Source organism: Colias croceus, chromosome 12 (assembly GCF_905220415.1).
Source record: "Colias croceus chromosome 12, ilColCroc2.1".
Lineage (NCBI taxonomy): Eukaryota > Metazoa > Arthropoda > Insecta > Lepidoptera > Pieridae > Colias > Colias croceus.
The window spans coordinates 3,541,700-3,562,950 of NC_059548.1; the positions used below are offsets into that span (position 1 = coordinate 3,541,700).

Consider the following 21,251-nt stretch of genomic DNA (forward strand, 5'->3'; position numbering starts at 1 on the left):
CATAATATAGTATTTTCTAGGGTTTGATTTAGGTAAATCGGTAAATTTGGTAAATACATCGCGTTTAAAACCCGTTAAAAAGTCTTTAATTTCTAAATGTACATAATATAAAATTTGCACATAAACGCTTTACCCCTTCCAGTAAATACTTCCCCACTCTCCGCTCTCCGCGCGGCGCCGGCGCGCCACATTTAATAATAGATATCTCATTCGTTCACTGACCGGCGACGTCGTCGCGCGTCTTATACGTAAAATGTTGTTTATGGTTTTGGTGTCACCTTGATGCATTTAATAACAATAAACTTAAAATAATTAAGAAATCTTTGAAGCAGTGTTATTATTACTACTATAATTTGTGCAGTGTGTTTTTTAAGGATCTTCTGGATTTGGATTGTTATATATTACAAGTAGGTATTCTCACGAAATTATCGATTTAAATAAAATTATTTGCATCGCGATCGGTATACAATTATTAGAGTTATGGTACCTATAGATATGTTATTAGCGCTCCGTGTGCAGCATGTTGATATGTTGCCAATTAGCTACAATTTATTTGAGTTGTCTCTTTCTCGCTCAAGATAATAAATATGTGCCATCTTACTTTGACCTCTAATAATTGTGTATGCGATTTTTGAAGATCGAATGTTGTGTTGGTAACTTATCTACATTTATAATATCATTGTCTGTATCTCCTGATATACCTACTACCTACCTACTAAAATTATAAACGCGAAGTAGGAATTACATACTTGCTTCTACCCGCGGGTTCGTCCACCTTAGTGCTTAACATAATATTTCAAATAATAAGCTTTCAAATAATTAAAATATGAAATAATAATAAGAAATTTCAAAAAAAATATGGTTACATAATTATTATGTATTATTAATGATCTTCCGATAGCGGCATCGCATTTATTTATTTAATAATATTATTGTATTTTATACTTCCGTACGACTTTATATTGTCCTTATATTTTTCATGTGAATTACGAACTGCATACCTACCTACTTTGCAAAACTGTTTTTTTTTTTTTTAATTCAGTAGATTTAGTACTTACGTATTGTCCTCAGGTTGTATTAAAAACTAAGTATTGATCATATTATTTGTTATATGACACCACTATTAAACCAACCAAGTAACCAACCCATCTGCATAAGAATGACATAAAAATGACGTTTGTGATGAGTGATGACGTCACATTAGTTGACCGACAGCTGTCATCATAGATTATAATATTAAGTAGGTACCTAGGTATAACGTCTTACGATAATTCATAAATGAAGTTAAAATTTGGGGTAACCGGAAAATGCTCAAACATATTAACATAAGTACTGCTTGTCGCATGAAAACAACTATTATTTTTGGTTATTTATCAATGTTTATGTTAGTGTACTTAATTGTTATTGTTTTAATTGTTTAACATACAGGTTTTAGTTAGGTAGGTACCTATGTACCGACTGCTTTAGACTCTATTTTGAACCACTTTAAACGAACAGATTTAATTCAAAACACTTATCAAGGATTGATTACAATACAATAATTTCATGAATTTGAGCGTATTTTTAGTATTTCTTAACTATATTATTATTTTGGAGTGAAACTTCTTTAGGCGCGTTGAGAGTAAAATTTCAAGGTCGCGTAATGCAATACCGTCACGTCATAGAGAAAGCGACGATTTTGGTATATAAAATATATAATAAAAATTACATATTTATTTTGACTATTAAAAAATATGTATTATTCAGCTTTATATAAATGTATTAATCATAATAATATTTGACAAGAGTATCAAACATAATTGTAACGGTTGTATATTACCTATAATCTTAATTAATGTTTTTTTGTATTAATGAATAAATTGTATTGTAAATTTGACCGCAAAAATTATTTAAATTATTATTATTATTTAAATTTGTATCGCATTGGGTAAACTGTAATGGTAGGAATGGTTTAATATAAATAAATAATTAAACTACGTCCTAAGCCTGCTTCCGAGGAAAGAGTACATACCTAGGTACCTACTTAGGTAGGTTATCTTTATGTTAACTGTCTGAAAGTTTCACTTGATGGGAGTGTAATTTTTGTTTTTGTTTATCCATGGAAAAATATTGATTAAACTCAATATACCAAATAATTATTATTATTCTAATCGTGTAATTTTTTGATAGACGTCATTAATCCAGAGAGTGTAGGTATGTTTAATGTTTATATTTAACTAGCGGTCCGCCCCGGCTTCGCCCGTGGTACATATTTTGTAGTGATGCAACGAATACTACTTTTACGAATACGAATACGAATACGAATATCAAACCTACTATTCGGCGAATACGAATACGAATACGAATATCTCGCCTTGGTAATAAAAGACTTATTTATTTAATGAATGTTTACTCTTCTAATAATTAAAATTTACAATAGGCAAATTTTTATTTAAAAAAACATAAAGTTCGTAGATTTTCTTGTTTTAGGCGATTTTTTTTCAGTCTGGATGTTTCCAGCCGTTGAAAAAAGTCTTTCCGAAGCGACTGTACATGGCTTCAGTGAAAAATATTTATGTGCGAGTTTTTTCAGACTTGGAAAATGGACATCTTCTCGCCAAAAGGCCAGTGGATCAGCAGTCTCTACACACGTCATATTTCTACGCGCGATTTTTAAATCTGTAGTAAATAGAGTTGCGTACAAAAATATTCGTTTTTAAATATTCGTATATTCGGCGAATACGAATATTCGGTAAATGTCTACTATTCGGCGAATACGAATAATCGTATTCGTATTCGTTGCATCACTAATATTTTGCAATTAAAGGTAGCCTATGTTCTTTCTCAGGGTCTAAAGATTGTCTGTGCCAAATTTCATCAAAATCGGTCCAGTAGTTTATGAGCGTATTCATTACAATCAAACAAACACAAAGTTTTCCTCTTTATAATATTAGTGTAGATTTGCCGTATGAAATAAGTATGAGAATACGCATTGAAAATATATTACCTAACTATTCATTTTATTTGCTTTTTAGCTTTTTATAAGTTTACCGAGACGAGTACCTATAGTGTTGAAAGCGATATTAAAAGTTATTATTAGTACCTACCTTTATGTATTTTACATACAGTACCCCAGAATAAATTGTGCTGATGATGTCATCCAATATCAATGAAACGGGAATAATAATCAAATATGAACCTTGCTGCATTTGAATAGGGTTATTTATATCTTACGTGTTTAGAATTATTCATGGTACGACCATCGTGTCTAGACTCTACTTGTTTGGGTTTTGAAGAGATAAAAACAAAAAACAGGTTTGTCAGTCCTGGTGGTGAATGCCCTGTAAGGACGTTCTATATATCTTTTCTTATAAAAAGGCAATATAAATCTTATTATATAAAAATTAAAAATGAATCCCAAAATGTGTTGGTATTGGTAAGCGCATAACTTGAGAACGGCTTAACCAATTTCGTTAATTCTTTTTTTATAATATTCCTTGAAGTTCGAGGATGGTTCTTATGTAGAGAAAACGTGAATATGTACCACGAGTCCACGAGGGAAGCCGGGGCGGACCTCTAGTACTAATATATAAATTTAATGAAGACCTGAATTATACTAACCTCACTTGAATGATTACATACGTCTACAAATTATATTTTTATTATTTAAATCGAAATAACTTTACCATTCAATTTTCATAATAAACTAAACTATTAAAAAGTTTAAAAAATCCAAAAGGGTATCATTTCGGTTATTCAATTTTTACAAAAATAGAAATACATTAAAAAAAACACACTTTTCATTCTTTCGCGCCATTGTCCACCCAAAAAAGGAATAAGGTACTACGAAACTTTACCTTTTTTACATATACAGATGTACAATTGATAAGTGGATCATAGTTTTACTAAATAAATTATTAATAAAATAATAATAAATTATTAATAAATTAATAATTAAAATTAAACTTCGTTGAGTTAGACCATGACCTTCGAAAGGAAATAAATTTAGTTATTACCGCAGCGTTTAAAAAAAATAATTCGATTAGTTAAATTTTTCGCGCGTCATTGTGAGCCGGTTTCCATAAATGCATAGGGCGTACAAGCTACTAACAGACACGCATTAAATATTTTTTTAAGATAATTTCTATTTATATAAAAAGCAAAAAGTGTTTTAAAAATGATATGAGTGAGACTAGTGTTTTCTCTTTACAATTGTATAAATATTATTCTACGAGTGCGATAGAAAATAAATTTAGACAGTAGAGACTTTTATTTCAAAAAATCATTTGATTTCTGTAACGGTGCATTTAGAGGTACATCCATGGTACATAAAACGAACAAAGAACTAGAGCTAGAGAGGGAATATTATGTGTTGTGTAAATATTATACTGTAGATAGAAAAAAAATATTTATAACTGTGATTGTTAGATGTATTCGCATTATAGTATAACAAATAATAATATATTGTGTTAATTGCAAGGAAATGTTACATCATAATTATGAGTGGATCCGAATACTATCTCGCGAGTTACTTTATAATCTAACGGTTTGTACAATCTTATGATTATTCATGAAGAAAAGGAGTACAGAACTAATATTTTTAAAACTTAAACATAGATTACAATCTAAACATAGATTATGTTTAAGTTTTAATCATTAAAAAAATATTTATTTTTTAATTACACATGCTAGTAATATTATCTCACTAATCCATACAGAGTAATGAATGACTTAATTTTATTTTGTGATATAAAATATGAAATAACATATTCTCCGAAGGAGGACCAATGTCTCTAAGCATACCTTGGACCACCATAAATGACCCTACGCACAATAGAACATTAACGTAACAATGGACCTATTATTTTTCAACATAACCTACCTACAGCGTCTTTGCTCGCGTGCGCTTACCAGTACCGCACGAATTTCTGATAATTTTGAAAGTAAACAAACACCGTTACGTGTATACTATCAATTAAATTATTTATAATTAAATAATTATCTAATTAATACGTTGGTAAAAGTAACATATTAAAATTAAATAACACAATAACAAATTCCAAAACAATTAAATAAATAAATCATTTATTTCACTTAAAGCCCGGTCAATTTAAACCAAAAAATGAGGGTGAAGCTACATAAAGTCCCAACAGGCTGAATTTCTGTGAAGTTGTTGAAAACATAATTATTTATAGTGTTGTTATAACAATGTCTAAAAGTTCTCCATCATTCCCCTGTAAGGAAAAATTTTTATTCAAGGTCAAAGGTCAAAAAAATGAGTTTTTCGCGATTTTCAGCAAAACGGTAAGTTTTATCCAAGGTTTTATCATAAAGTACCTCTGGCAAAGATTGTAGATCATAAAATTTTCTATAAAAAATGCACTTATCAGTACTTTTTTCTTGCGATTAAACGACGAAAGAACTTTCAATGCTTTGCGGTGGTTAGCTTTATGACAACGACTTTAGTTCTATTGTGTAGGTTTAACATAAAATTGTTTGTCAATCAGTCATTTTGAAAGAGTGTCAAAACAAATAGACTGGGGTAGAAGCCTTTAAAAATAATAAAAAGATAAAAAAAACGCAGTCGGATGAATCATGAAACCCATTTGAAAAGGAGGGGAATATGATGAAAATAAAAGGAAAAATAAATTACGGTCAATCCGAGTTCGGGAAGTGTGAGGGGGGAGTTTTTAAGAGAAAAAAATGGTTTCTCTCGATTTCCAACAAAACTACAAGTCCTACGGAAAAACGTTTAATCGCAAAGTTGTAGGTAATAAAAAGATCTACAACTTTTGTCTTTACAATTTTTTCACATAACCTCAAAATTTAGGTGAAAAATTCAAAAAACCATGTGTTTGGTTTTTTATTTTTATCTACTTCAAAAAATTTTTTTTTTCTACGAAATTAGGTGGAAACTTACTTTATTAAGTCTCAAATACACTGTAATTTTTTTGATTGAAAATATTTATTTTTGCGCCTTATTTTGAATTAATACATAAAAACAACCTAATTGTTATATGTAACATGGTTTTTCACCTAAATTTTGAGGTTATGTGAAAAAATTGTTAACACAAAAGTTGTATATCTTTTTATTACCTACAACTTTGCCATTGAACGTTTTTCCGTAAGACTTGTAGTTTTGTCGGAAATCTAGAGAAACCATTTTATTCTCTTAAAAGCTCCCCCCTCCCACTTCCCGAACTCGGATTGACCGTAATTTATTTTTCCTTTTATTTTCATCATATTCCCCTCCTTTTCATCAATGGGTTTCATCCGACTGCGATTTTTTTTGTTTCAAAAATTATCTACTCTAGTCTAAAAAGGTTTCGGTATTTATTACTTGCACGTGTTTACTATGTATTGTTAACGTAAACAATACATTACCTATTGTTTGCTTTATCGAAATTCTTCAAAGCTTGGCGGCGGTAAGCTTTATGACAACGTCTTGGCGTCTAGGGTCTTATATATACTGCTGTAATAAATGAATTTCTGTTAGTCTTGAGCGTCACTCTGTAGTGAAAACACGTGTTTATAATGTGGAATTTTGAGTTTTATAGTTAAAAAATGCCTGAATATTGTTTTATTTGTGCTTAACTTTTAACTGAAGTGAAACTGTTGAACGTGGTATGAAGACATTAATTAATGCAAGTATCGAAAGAGCTGATGATTTTTCGGAAACCACACACACACACACAGTACACTACCTCATAGGTGGCGTGGAAACGTGTGCATATTATGACGATAACAACTTTTATAACTTTTTGAATCGTTATATCTCAGAAACGGTGGCTCGTAAGAAAAAAGTATTGATACATTTGGTATAGATAATTTTATGATCTACAACCTGCCTGAGGTACTTTATGATAAAACTTACCGTTTTGCTGAAAATCGCGAAAAACTCATTTTTTTGATCTTTGTCCTTGAATAAATTTTTTTCCTTACAGGGTAATGATGGGGAACTTTTAGACATTGTTTATAATAATATTTTCAACAACTTCACAGAAATTCAGCCTGTTGGGACTTTATGTAGCATCGAATGTTTAAATTGACCAGGCTATTAAAACATTTTACAAATTAGAGCGACCCAGACTCCTAAGATAGTAAGAACTGTTTTTCAGGAGCCTGTGTCTTTCATTTACAGTTACACGACACGAAAAAAATCAGTGACAATTTAAATAAAATCAAAAATTAAAATTTACAAGCAATTAAAACTATATAAAAAAAACAATAACAATTACCTACATATTGTGAAAAGGAAATAAAAATCGGTATGTTCATACTTTACGAATTACTAATTATACATATTTGTTACAATTTAACCATTGAGATATACATATGGAGACGACACCGCCTACATCACTTATGTTCCGCTCAACATACGCCATATGGCGTAACTGCACGCTCCTTTTTTATTTGTTTTAAAGGGAAACGCATCAAATATGCCTTCGTGTGTGTTACGATATTTCACAAATAATACGGAAAAGTGCAAAGGAATAACTTTCATCGGTAAGTACCTAACTAGATAATAATTTTTAAAACCTAGTTAGAGCAAAAAAAATGGTGCACAGATTTTGTTCGTGGTGTCTCCTCCATACGTAGTAATATTATCTTATTGAATTTAACTGTATATATTATGTACATTGGCATCGCATCGGTACTATGCTGGCTGCGCGAAGAAAAAATCAAATCAATTTTTTTTAAGTTGATTTTTTATTTAAGTATTCTTAGCTAATCAGCGTAAGCAAAACCATAAGTTCCATTGAATGTACATTATGCAATAGTTCTTGGTTTATGAAGAGTAACGCATTGTCATGTAACATGTTTTTTGGAACTAAGTTCCATATCGCGCGTTGCAAACGGGAGCTAGACGGAATTAAGACCAAAAGTTGTAACGATGGGTGTCCCTTGACACCTCTCAATTTGTTTTCTTCTCTTCTATTTTATTTCTTTATTATAATAAATACACCGATAAAAATAAAACGACACTAAATTTTAACCAAACTTTTACCAAAAATAATATTAGTTAAATACAGACGTGTTGTTTATCGTTGTATATTTATCTTGGCGTGGTATTTAACTTAAATATAGAGATAATGCTTATGTCTGACTTCTTCAAGTTTGAGCAAGATCATAGTAATAACAATAATCATCAATTATTGCACGACGATGCGAAGCATCAGAGAGTGCTTTACGATCGAAAAATTTTTTTCGCCTCATTTTTGCAGCTATTCTTATTATTATAGCCTTGTTAGTTCACGGAATCAAGATATTTTGCATACTATTGCATAATAATGCAGATTAATCCCATACTTTTTAAAAATTGATTTAGTTCAATAGAATTGGAAAAAAACACCGAAATAGGTCAAAAAATTTTCCTGTCCGTCATGTGTGTAACCTGAAAACACTATAACTTGTGAAAAAATCCATCATTTGAGTTAATTTTTTTTTTTAAATATTCTAATCGACGATTGTAGGTCACTGAATGCGAATGATTAATTAATTCAGTGTCGTTTAATTGCAATTAATAAAAAACGAAAACTACAAGACTGTGTATATATATATATATATATATATATTTATTTATTTTATATATTTCATAATTAAATGAGCATTATGAGTCGTGCACTTTTGGATTTTCCAAATTATAATTACTAATTTTTGTTCCAGGCCATGAATTCCTCTGCTAGTTGCACGTTAGAGTCACCTTATCAAAATGAATGCTGTGAGTAGAGATTTTTTTTTTATGTCAGAGCAAGCAAAGGAGCAGGTGGGCCACCTGATGTTAAGTGGTCACCACCGCCCATAAACACTTGTAAGACTTTCTAGTCTTGTATCACAGAAGTGTTACAGGTGTAACACTTCTGTGTTACAGGTGCTTTTTCGTCCTCTATTTTGTTATATTGATAAAATTCTTATTTTATTTTATACATTACTCGATCACGCGTATGTTATCGTTGGAGGTGAGAAAATTTAATTAATTTATTTTTACAGGTGCTTCAAAACTGGAATCTTTTGACCTGAATAAGCCCGTAAATGTAACCGTTATTATAGACGATATTTTCCATCCAACTCCTTTCGTACCTCAGGACATAAATTTAAACGAATTGATGAATAACGTTATAGATGAGACTTACTCTAATTACCACGATAAAAACCTGAGCAAAAGTAAAAATACAAAAGCCAGGGCAAGAAAACGTGCCAGAAGCATAAGTACAATGCACCAAATACCACCTTCCAAGCAAACGCCGAACTTTACGCCCAACGTTTCAGTTAATCCACACACAAAAAACAATAACAACGAAATGACATCAATGCATCAATTCATAAATATGGAACATAATTCATTGTCTGTAAATAACTCTTTGAGTAATTATGTTCCGAAAACAACGTTGCATCCGTTAGATATAATTTTATACGATATTTTGCAAATTATCAAGTTTTACTTTAAGAAAACTCCATCTGATCAGCACCTGCAATATTATGAAAATTTTAAAAGAATAATGTTTAACCATTCCTATGAATATGTCCTAAAGTATTTAATACCAATTGAACATAATGAGAAAGTTTTATACAACTTTACAATGAGGATCACGACAGTCGCTAAAAATTGCTCTTTACCTATTGCTTTCAACCAAAGTAGACATATTTTATTTCAAATGATGAAATGGTGTAAGGAAAAAAGTATGATATCACCACCTTCTTATAACACAATCCCAACATTGATGCCAGAAAACCGTTCTTCTATATCTAATGAAAATCACATAATATTTAACAACAGAAACATGAATTTACCAAACACATATCAAGTTGAATCAACATTACCTGCACAAGAAGCAAGCTTTCATGAAAATTGGGATCTTAATAATTTATACAACAATGCTAACAAAGACGGTAATAATCCTAGACTCGAGGAAAACTCACATTTATTGCAAATATTTACTTCAAAATTACCACAACATGGATCAGTGCTTCGAGCAACCTTAAACCAGGATACAAATTGTGAACAAAAAGAATATTCAATAGGACATAATGTTTTAAATTCCTCTGGCAATCCTCCAATGGCTTCAATATTTGAAAGCGACTCGCTTCAGAAAAACAATTATGACACCTATCGACCCGAAAATGTAGAATCAGATATTAGTCAACAAGCTGAAACAGATATAGAGACAATATCTAGAGACAGTGGTTTTACAAGTCCATTAACGTTTAATTTCTCGGATGAATTAGAATTGGTAAATATGTTTTATCCGTTTTTTGAAATTTATCATATTGTCTGAAATAACTTGTGGATCGTTTGGTGCTAATTAAATTTTATTTATTGTAGAGCAATAAAGAGCCGCATACCGAAATACACCATGACGAAGTAATACCAATTAATGAAAATGTGACATCTCTTAATAAAAATTTTAAGTTGAGCTCTTGTAATGTGTGCAGGAAGATTACCCACAAAATGTGTAAAGGCTGTTACAAAATTTTCTACTGCAGTATTGAATGCATGGTAATTTTTAAAAGCATTATATTCAATTGTTTATTTTCTTGCATTATTAAAAAAAAAAAAGCGATGTAACAATGTTTCTTATTTCAGCATTGAACTTTAAATTACTTAGCTACAACTTTTGAAAACATATGACGAAGGTTTATTTTATAAGAATTACAACGCTATGTTTAAAATTAATTTCATTTTAATTGCACGCGCGTTTTTAGAGGACTAGAATTAATAGAAAATGGTGCCACAGATGACAATGAATGCCATCATAATCAATTTGAAAATTGACGAACATTTTTATATCGCAGCATAAAGTACATCTAATAACATACCCTGTGATTATATCTTTTGTTTTATTTTGTTATACTTAAAATACACACTTCTTATTTTAGAAAGCGGAGTGGCAACTTCACAAGTTTTTCTGCTGTCAATCCCAAAAGGGTTGATAATGATGTATTGAAATGAAAATGGAAAAATATGAAGAGCACAAGCAGTAAACATGAAACAATTACTCCTACGAGTATGTAAATATTATGTAAATATATTATAGTGTTATTTTGTATTGATGTATATTATTTCAATAAATACCTACTATTTGATTTTATTAAATCCCTACTCATATTATAAAATATATGTACGTAAATCACTCGATCGGTCTGTCGGTCTGTCTGTCCTTTCTTCACGACTAAACCATTGAATCGATTTGGATGAAATTTGGAACAAAGATACTTTGAGAGATGACCAAGGATAGGTTTCATCCCGGAAATCCCACGGTGATAGGAACTATACGAGGTTTCCTTTGATTATGCGGGTGAAGCCGCAGGCAGAAAGCTAGTAATTAATAGATAATAATTAGAATAAAGTGTTCTTAGTGTTAAGTAGTCTTAGTTAATTTTAGTTTTAAGTAAAAATGTAACCCAGAAATATTGGCAATAAAGGCTATAAATAAATAAATAAATTAGAATAAAGTATAATTTTTTGGCAATCTAAACTTTTCAATTAGGAATTATTGTTGGATACTAGACAATCTAAAAAAATAATGCTGTCACGTGAAGGATTGGAGGTATGCAGGTCGCTGACCACCTTGCTGACCACATACAAAATGTCTCTTTGTATTAAGTCACGATAATAAATCAACAATAGTGTAACAAGTTAGTTATTAAACAAACTTTTTGATAAACAAACACCTTTGCGAGAGATTATATTATTAACTGCTCCTCTAGCTGCTAGCAGCGACCACCTAAGTACCGAGTTACCGCGCTGGGCGTTCGATCACATGTACATGAAGGAGAAAAAAATTCTACTGGAAGTTTTTGGAGAAAATATCGCTCATAGGTATGCCGTATGAGGAGCACAACTAAACAACAAAAATTTAAACAAAAAAATATTCTGGGTTTAGAACTTCATCGGACCACTCGTGCTATAAGCGAGCGCTCTACCTGCCTATCTAAAATTCGTAGAAAGGCAAATTCCGTAAAGCGGTCCGCGCCTTTGTTCAAAGAACAATGGACTGCGACCGGCTTCACCCAGCCTGTTCAGGTAGTTAACTAGCACTAGCTGCAGTCCCATGAACAAGGCAGACTGCGCTTGCTCAGGGCATGCCCCCCTCCATGGTAATTAATTAGTTTTTCCAAGATTTCCTTGAGGTTCCATAATGAAATCCTGTCTTGATAATATTAAGAATCTCCAGAGTCTTCTGTATCTCCAGAACTTCCGGACTCCCTAAATAAAAATTTGTTATATCGGTTCATAATTTCCGAAAATATCCTCATACACAAAAATAGGTTTAGGCAAATAAAATATACAGGGTGTAATCGTTAAGTGTGCACAGGCGATTATTCCGTAACTATTACAGATATTAAAAAACTTTAAACTGATATCGAAAGTATCTAACCTAATGAGTAAAATGGCCATAATAAATTTTTAAAAATAAAACGAGAAATATCTTAAAAATTAACTTGAAACCCTCCCATACATTTAGTATGAGATACGAATATCCCATGTACATGGGTTGATCCAAAAGTAATGATAATCAATATTAAACAAGGTCATTACTGTTATAATAATTATGTAGTTCCCTAGATAGTCTTCTAACTAGAAAATATACTTCAATATTTTTTTCCTAAACTTAAAAAATAAACTGACTTCATCCACAAAAACCCCTCCACGCGGCCATCACTTCGCTGTCGTCTTAAAATAATTTATTGCTAAGAAAGTGTTTCTTGTGCCGAGGAAAGAGATAAAAGTAAATAGGAGCTAGATCTAAAAAAATAGGGTAGGTGTTCAAGCATTTGGAATGCCGATTTTTGAATGGCAGCCATCGCAACTGACGCTTTGTGATCTGGTGCGTTGCTTGGTGAAACAGCGTTCAGGTCCGCAGTTTGCCATGTCTCTTTTCCTTACTAACCTACCGCAATCTTTTAATTTGGTCTGTTTAGTAAGTGGCTGGAAGTAATAAAGTGGCTACTTTTTTAAAATATTCCACCATAATTATTCCTTCAGCGTCCCAAAAAACTACCGTTTTAATCTAACCTACTGATTTTCACTTTGAATTTCTTTTTCGTCGCTTTGGAAGCTCGCATCCAGGACATAGATTGTTTTTTGGTTTCAGCATAAACATGGTGAACTCGGGTAACGTCCATGATCACAAAACGTGACAAAAAATTATCCTGATATCATTAGAAATTTAGAAATTTACCCTCTACATGTCGAATCGTTGTTTCTTCTTTTCGTCGGGAAACATTCTGGCACGCACGGTTCACATTCAAATTAATGTAAATAATTGGAAACGTGGCCTGTTGATATGATTTTTTTGTGATTACTTAGTGAATACATGAGCAAGCAAAAAACATTTATTTTATATTTTTATGTGCACAGGAAATACCCAATTATCATTACTTTTGGATCAACCTAGTACATTTAATATGAAAGATTTTAGCTTTTTCTTTCTTTTTTTGGTTTTCTGCTTCGCAAATTTAAAGGGAAGTTCATTTAGAAACTATCTATAAATAGAGCTCCGCATTGTATTTCACAATGAGGACATCACTTCGAAAATCTGCTATGAATACAAAATGTATGGGAGCGTTTAATGTAACATTTTCGGTCTTTGGATATTTCTCGTTTTATTTTAAAAAATTTATAATGGCCATTTTACTCATTAGGTTAAGTACTTTCGATATCAGTTTAAAGTTTTTTGGTATCTGCAATAGTTACGGAATAATCGCTTGTGCACACTTACGATTACACCCTGTATTAAAACCCAAACAAAAAGAAACATAAAATTAAGTACTTGGTTCTTATAATTGTTCCATGCAGTAGATAACGTCCTAATCAAACAGACAAAATGCAAAAGCAAAAGCAATGCTTTTAGTCAATTTGAATAGATATGATAACATGGTTATTATGTGTTCCGTTTGACGTCCGTAGTCCATTATGAGAGAGTACATCGCCTTTTTCCCCGTGAAGTCGCTAGATGGTGCTAGTTTTAAGCCCGTCACGTGGTACCGCCGCCAGCGCCGCGAGTGGTGGGGACAAAACTCACCACAGTTCCGGCAAGCCACCAGAAATATCCTCATTGTTGCGTCGTTTTTCAAACCGTACGCAAGTCGTTAGATTATATTATGTTATTTTAAAATACTGTATTTTAAAATACATATATTCATAATAAATATTCATAATTTAAATTAAATTTAAGTAACAATTTTAAACGAACTTTCGAGATTGAAGTAGAAAGTTCAGTTTTTTATTTTTAAATAGTTTTATAGTTTTATAAAAAGTCCGTTACGTTTCATAGTGAAATGAATATTCAAGTGTTACCTGCGTTATCGTTATTTCAAACGAAGAACGAAATTCGGATTTATATGAAGTATAAATCTGCAACCACGAGCGTGGCATCGCGACCATAGGTCTATAGCGCAGGCCAAGGGCCTACCGAATTGTGTTGAGCGTCTTAACAGTGCGCTTTCTACGTGTTTCCGAGCTGAGTTCTACTTGTTCGGGGTCCAGCGACGACGAGGAACCGCCGCAGCTGTATGGCGCCGCCAGCGCGCGCTCAGCCGCTCGTGTGCAGGTTTGAGATATTGTCTCAACACGGTGAGTCATGTTATTAATAAATTATACGTGATTTACGATGATTTCAATACAAATCTTTCAACGTGAATGGTTATTACTGGATGTTACACGTTAGATAATCCATTTTCACAAATATCGGTTTTAAGATAGTATTAGTTGCCGAAAGCAGATCGGAAACGTGTTTCGATCTTTTGATTTTATTCCTCCTTGAATCGTATTCGCTACGCGGACATTATAAATGTATGTGAATTGTGCCTTCCTTTTCCGAATTGAGGGTAAATATTAAAAAAAAAAAAAAAAAAAAAACGATTTCTTAATATCGTTAGATTAGAAAATCCATCCGATACGAGTCGAATCAAGTAGAATGAAGTTGCCTATATCTTGTAAGCACAATAGAAATAGGTAAATTATTATTATCAATTTCTTACAAATATATTAATAATAATTTTTGCCTGACGTATTAAATTAGTCCGCGACTCTGTGCCTAATTACTGCTAAATTTAAATGCGATTTCTATTCTCTATACAAATGTTTAAGAATTAATAGAGATGCTTTGAAGGAGATTATTGATAAGTTTAAATTCATATAAAATTCCTCCCGCTGTGGAATGTATTTTTTAACTTACTAATCATGGCATACGCCATCCGCCTATCTGCATACGCAGTTAGGCGGATTTGATAAGTTGGTTTAAAACTCGTCACAATCAGTTTTTACCAGTACATTCAATAACCGCTAAGATCGACTTTTTAAGTCGTTTCAAATCATTTCATCAATACAAAAGTTAGAATCAGGGGAAACACCAAAAGAATAAAAAGGGGGGGGGGAGAGATTTTCAACAAACAAAGCTCAAATTAATCTCATCACCCTCGAATACCATGTAATTCGAAAACCAGCCATAGTTTTCACTTAGAGGTAATAATATTTATTTATTCTTTAACTCGGACATCATATTTTATGTCTTTGGAGATTCAAGCCACTATTGAACATCAGGGGTTCGTCAATCGAACACCATGACTCTATTGTTAATCACCCCTTTTTATAATTAAGAAAAGCAAGTTCTGCAAATACAGAGTAATTTTCAATTTCACACCCACTGTTAACTGTGACATGACATACTCTACTTAAAATTATAATTTTTGTATTTGCGAGGCTATCGACTACCCGTACGTATCGACGCCTCCTATATCCTTGTATCACTATTGAATACCATATCGATATTATAAATACATCATAAACGAAGGTCGATTACTTAAGATAACGTATCAGCCCTTCGGGCTAGCGTCAGCTCATAGAATGTTTGCGACAGTCACAAACTGGACTGCTCAAGAACCAAGGGACTGTGGCCTTTACTTGGTGATCTACGTGGGCAATGATTTGCATTCACCAGAACAGCATGTATACCACATTGAAATGAAATGAAATTATTTATTTTGCAAGAAATGTAAAAAATTTACATATTATGTTATATTGTTTCATTGTTCAGCACAAATCGCCAATTGATTGGCTTGCAGAGACTTTGGAATTGCAATTCAACTCAATTCGAAATAAAGTTCGTCTCTAACCTACTTTGGAATATCAATCCGATAGAATCTATTCTGACACCCGAGCGTTTAAGATTTTCTACGAATGGTTTGGAGCACGGAAGCAAGTTGGAAATAGGCGATGGAAATGGTAAATTGAAAGTGTCAGTGCCTAAAAACAGGCTTAATAGCAGGCAGTTGGTCCCTCAAGCAGGCACACCACCTCTTAGGGTTTCTCAACTTTGCAACCTTCATCACCCTCCGGGGAAGGATGCACTGCCGCATGCTATAGCGCCAAGGGAACGCCTCTCGGGGCTTATTACCTTTGCAACCTTCATCACCCTCCGGGGAAGGATGCACTGGCGCACGCTGCAGCGCTACAGAAACGCCTCACAGGCTTAGCACTTTTGCAACCTCTATCACCCTCCGGGTAAGGATGCACTGGAGCACGCCGCAGCGCTACACGAACGCCCCACGGGCTTATTATTTTTGCAACCTCCATCACCCTCCGGGGATGGATGCAGTGGCGCACGCTGCAGCGGTACAGGACCGCCTCTCAGGCTTTTCATTTTGAAACCTTCATCACCCACCCCGGTGGGTCCATCCTACCCCGGTAGGATGCACTTACGCACGCTGTAGCGCCACAGGAACGCCTATCAAGGTTTGTCATCGTTGCAAATTTTATCATCCTCCGGGGAAGGATGTACTGACACACGCCACAGCGCTACAGGAACGCCTCTTAGGGCTAATCAACTTTGAAACCTTTGTCTCCCTCCGGGGAAGAATGAACTGCCGCACTTGTTAAAGATCTAGTTCAAAAACATCTTTTAAAAGCAAGTAAGTGTAAAAACAAGTATATCTACCAGCCGTATCCAATTCACAGGAAAGTCAAAGCATTGAATGAAAGGACCTTGGACCCAGTGTCAAAAAAGTTGGTATGGAAATTGAAATGTTTGCAGTAATAGCTTTCCTAACCTTGACAGTCGAGGTAGTAAGAAAAAATTTCATTCAAAGGCAGAACGAGATCTCTTCGACAAGAGTTATTAGTTTGAACGTTTGAACACTTCACAAGCTGTACAGCTAGGAAGCCGAATCCTCGCGCAATCGCGCCGGCTCCTAATGCAACGTGCTCGAACAGTCGACACAAACATTTCCATTCAGAGGGGAATTCTACAAATAAATTTTAATCACAGCTCAAACAGCTTACGTCATCTCAAGTAAGACAGACTTAAACTTAAACAACCGGCTCTATTGCCTCGAGTTCATTATAATACTACCCAAGTGGAAGAACCGGTCTTTGCACCCAGACCTCAAGAGCCGTGCTACTATCAGGATAAGTCTTCTCAATCGTTCACTGACAAACACGCACAGGTTCAGCACCAACTCAAATACAGAACCTACAGCTAAAAGTCTGGCTCATTTTGGATAGGTCAATCTGTTGTACACCTTGATGGACAGCTTAAAAAAAAAAATAGAAACATACATAGACTGCTGGTAACTACTGACCAGGCTATAAAAGGATGCTAAATGCTTAGCTAAATTATGTATAACTGACGGTTTAGTACACTATTCTTATACATAAAATCAGTCAGTTTGTATTAAAATAAAATTATATTAAAATTTCATCTGATCATTTAAGCAAACATTACCTCAGGGTATTTCCTTAGCTAGAACAAATCTTTCAAAATTACAAATCCGGAAGGCAAGGAAGATTATTCAAAAACTCTTATCGAAATAATTTTCAAATAAATCAGCATAATAATTATTTATCTATGTGATTAATAAAATAAACAAAAAATTGTTTGCATTTATTATCGCGCAGCTATGTGATTACTGTTATTAGCTTTTGGACGTGTTCTCTATTTATTCCTGTTTACATTACAATTCAAAACAATGGGTCGATAGTGAAGACGCGTTTTAACCTCGCATTCCGCATTGGGCTTCAAAACATATTCTTCCACATACTAGCAATTATTATGTAAATATAAATCCAGTTTCAAGGCACATAAGAACGTTTCTTTGCATTTCCAATCCATAAGAGGTTCTCTGACTAATTTGTTTATTACTACACAGCATCCGGTGAGACCAGCTACAGCGGCTATCATAGGTGGCAGGGTAAAGCGAGCTGTTTTCGAGTCGAGGTCGAAATCTGGGTGATGTTACATAGTTATAGTAGCATCATCAATCTATTTGGAAAAATATCTAGTTAATGACATTCTTGCAAAATTAAACTAGAGAGATGTTTATAAACATTATTATTTAGTATTTACATACAAATTTTTTAAAGAATATAATAAATTCGATCACAAGGTGGGATTCGAACCCCCGTGTTTCCGCCACATGGTGGAATTATTATTATATTGTCGTAGTGTATATAATGCTAATCAAAATAGAAGTCATTAGTAATCACAATCGAGATTTTTCAGCCTACTCAGGTTGAAAGGCATATACTGATTAAAATGTTGACAAGATATAGGTACTTGTAGTATATTTATGATGTATTATGTACCATGTATAAGGTATTGAGACAAATTTTCAATAATTATCAAAGTCATGATTTTATACATTAAGTATATACTTTGTTTATAGGATATTTATAACCTTTTTGGGGCATTACTCTATCACATTGTTGCGTTTTATTTATCAAGCCACCAGGAGATAACAAACAACTCTCTCATAATGGACTACGGACGTCAAACGGAACACATAATATAGAAATTTTACCTGAAAATAAAATTTGTATTATGTTTCCTAAGACGTCCGTAGTCCAGATAAGGTCTTCCTGGTGTTATTTTTGCACCAGTGCTACCGTATCATTTATGAGACGAACAATGAGGATATTTCTGGTGGCTTGCCGGAACTGTGGTGAGTTTTGTCCCCACCACTCGCGGCGCTGGCGGCGGTACCACGTGACGGGCTTAAAACTAGCACCATCTAGCGACTTCACGGGGAAAAAGGCGATGTACTCTCTCATAATGGACTACGGACGTCTTAGGAAACATAATACAAATTTTATTTTCAGGTAAAATTTCTATATTTTTCTTCCAAAAAACGCGATAACATTGTCAAGAATGGATAGCAATTACATTGTATTTTTGTTCTATCTACTCATACTAAGAAATATTATATCTTACATTTCCTTATCACATCTTCTATCGAGGTCAGTTCTAGAAACAATCACTCTGTACATCTCAACTGCTGCACATGAGGAACAATGAAGTGAACAAAAGATAAGGTGGTAAGAGTGGCTTCCCAGGTGTCGTCGAATGATTTTCACCGCTTCACTTTATAGCAGATATTCTGGGATCTTCAATCATTTAAAAGAAAATTGTATACGATCTAAAGGGGATTTTAATAATTTAATTGTAGGATTTTAAATTGTAGTTAAAATACGTATCCTGTCATACGAAATTTTAGACCATTTTTCCCTTAGATTTTTCCTTTATTTTCGAATAGGCACTTGGTTCAATGCTCGAAACGAATATTATTCCAATAATAATATGCGTCTACTTATCATAAATTACCATACCATAAATTACTTGTCGTAAGTGGACCATTGTAAACTTTAAAATAACATCCTGAGCAACTTATTCCCAGAATTGATTTGGTAGTTTCGAAGTGCCTTATTTTTTGCGTGGTTGTTTGATGGCACATTTGTTTTAACCATCTGCGTGTGAATTAATTTATGGGCATTTTTAAAGATTTATTTTTAATTATATTATTAAGTATGAACAAAAATAAAGTCTAATAATGGGTACGCGTGAAAATCATATGGTACGTTTTTTTTATAAATATATTATGTTATTTTAGACGTTGCGTCGTATCGAATTTCAAGATTCTGTATTCACGGGAAATTTGAAGTATGAAAGAATTAAAAAGAAATCAACCCTTTTGATTTGAAAGTATAATTATTATAGGTAACTATTGCATTTTTATTATAAGAAAAAAGGTTAATCGTTGCAATAGCAACGACCTAAGTTTTATTTATAGCTAATACTAAACAAAACTCTAAAGATAACGCACATAATATATTATTAATCACATACGCCGATAATGCGCACAATTTTGGCTGCGTAAATACTTGAAGAGAGTATGCTTGTGGAATGTGCAGTGTGCACGGTAGAGCTCTTCTAATAATAATAGTACGATTTCTCGCCCACAAAGTCACGTCTTGACTCTTGGGTATGGTTTTTTTCTCTCTTTATTTCATTTATATTCATATTTTCCTTCTTTAACCTCTTCTAAAACCTCACTAATAACAAATTTAAACACAGAATTTACGACTTTTTTGCCTTGTTGGTCGTCCATCCTGAGTTTACTAAAGAGCTTAACTACGTATGCGTATGAACATCTAGTTACTACTGGTTACTACTAATACACTTAAAATTAAGTTACCTACCTACTTATCAACTTAATATGTACGTGTGAACCAGCCTGTAAATTAAAGTTTTGTTAAACTAATAATTTATAGTGCGACATAAAAGAGATGAAATTAATTAATTTGGAACTAATTTTTTTTTTTCATTATCTGGCAACCCTGAATTTTCAATGCAGCTGTCAAGTTGAATAAAAATTTGTTGTTTTTTTGGTGAAGTTGAGAATTCTTAAGATAAAATTGTAATTTTGAACAAGAAATTTACTCAAAAAAGGAGAAATCATGAAAAAGGTTATTTGTATGTAAACATAAACTAGTTTTTATAGTGCGACCAGCACAATTTGAGTCAAGAAGTTATATCCAATCCAACCAGCCTTAAATAGTATAGTGATAACTATTTTCATACAGCTATCTATGAATCCTTACTTGCTACTTACTAGAGTGTACGCAGGGACCCAAAGTGAGTCTTGGCCTCCGACATAAAAAAAAAATAGTTTTAAGCTACTAAATAAATATGTTAAATGTACTATTTTATTTTATTCATCTTAATTCGTTTGTTATAGGGGTTTCTGAAAGCAAAGTACGCAGGATAGTGGAGCAAGGGAGTAAAAATGAAGGAGAATATCTACAAAAAATAAATAAAAAATGTAGTTTTCAAATCACGTTGTTTTTTTTTTTTTACCTGACGGACCCAGAAGGAGCGTAATGTGTTTGAGCTTAAGGTTTGAGCTGTATCTATGTATGTTTGTTTGTTCATATGTTTGATTCTATGTGCGCCTCTGCAGTCTAAATGGCTTGACCGATTTCTATAAACTAATTC

At 32.9% G+C, this 21,251-nt stretch overlaps 2 protein-coding genes across 4 annotated transcripts in view; one reads left to right on the top strand and one right to left on the bottom strand.

Moving 5' to 3' along the window:
• Positions 1-1,131, bottom strand: part of LOC123696047 (protein singed wings 2) — a 48,181-nt gene extending 47,050 nt beyond the window's left edge. Inside the window, exon 1 of the mRNA XM_045642048.1 lies at positions 1,059-1,131. The gene's annotated coding sequence lies outside the window, so the exon portion shown is untranslated. The remainder of the gene's footprint in view (positions 1-1,058) is intronic.
• LOC123696035 lies at positions 204-11,027 on the top strand. 3 transcript variants are annotated; one of them, XM_045642027.1, is made up of 5 exons: positions 204-407; positions 8,647-8,701; positions 8,971-10,211; positions 10,304-10,477; positions 10,858-11,027. In XM_045642027.1, exons 2-5 carry the CDS (start codon positions 8,650-8,652, stop codon positions 10,909-10,911), a joined length of 1,521 nt encoding a protein of 506 aa, XP_045497983.1. In that variant the 5' UTR covers positions 204-407; positions 8,647-8,649; the 3' UTR covers positions 10,912-11,027. The 3 variants fall into 3 exon arrangements, with proteins under 3 accessions (XP_045497983.1, XP_045497982.1, XP_045497984.1); XM_045642026.1 differs by lacking the exon at positions 204-407 and adding an exon at positions 6,467-6,623; XM_045642028.1 differs by lacking the exon at positions 204-407 and adding an exon at positions 7,436-7,485.
• The last annotated feature ends 10,224 nt before the right edge of the window (positions 11,028-21,251 follow it).

Bases quoted from the DNA above. Each gene is read 5' to 3' on its own strand.
- LOC123696035 (XM_045642026.1), top strand. The intron at 10,212-10,303 runs GTAAATATGTTT...TATTTATTGTAG, and splicing joins TCTCGGATGAATTAGAATTG to AGCAATAAAGAGCCGCATAC. The intron at 10,478-10,857 runs GTAATTTTTAAA...TTCTTATTTTAG, and splicing joins ACTGCAGTATTGAATGCATG to AAAGCGGAGTGGCAACTTCA.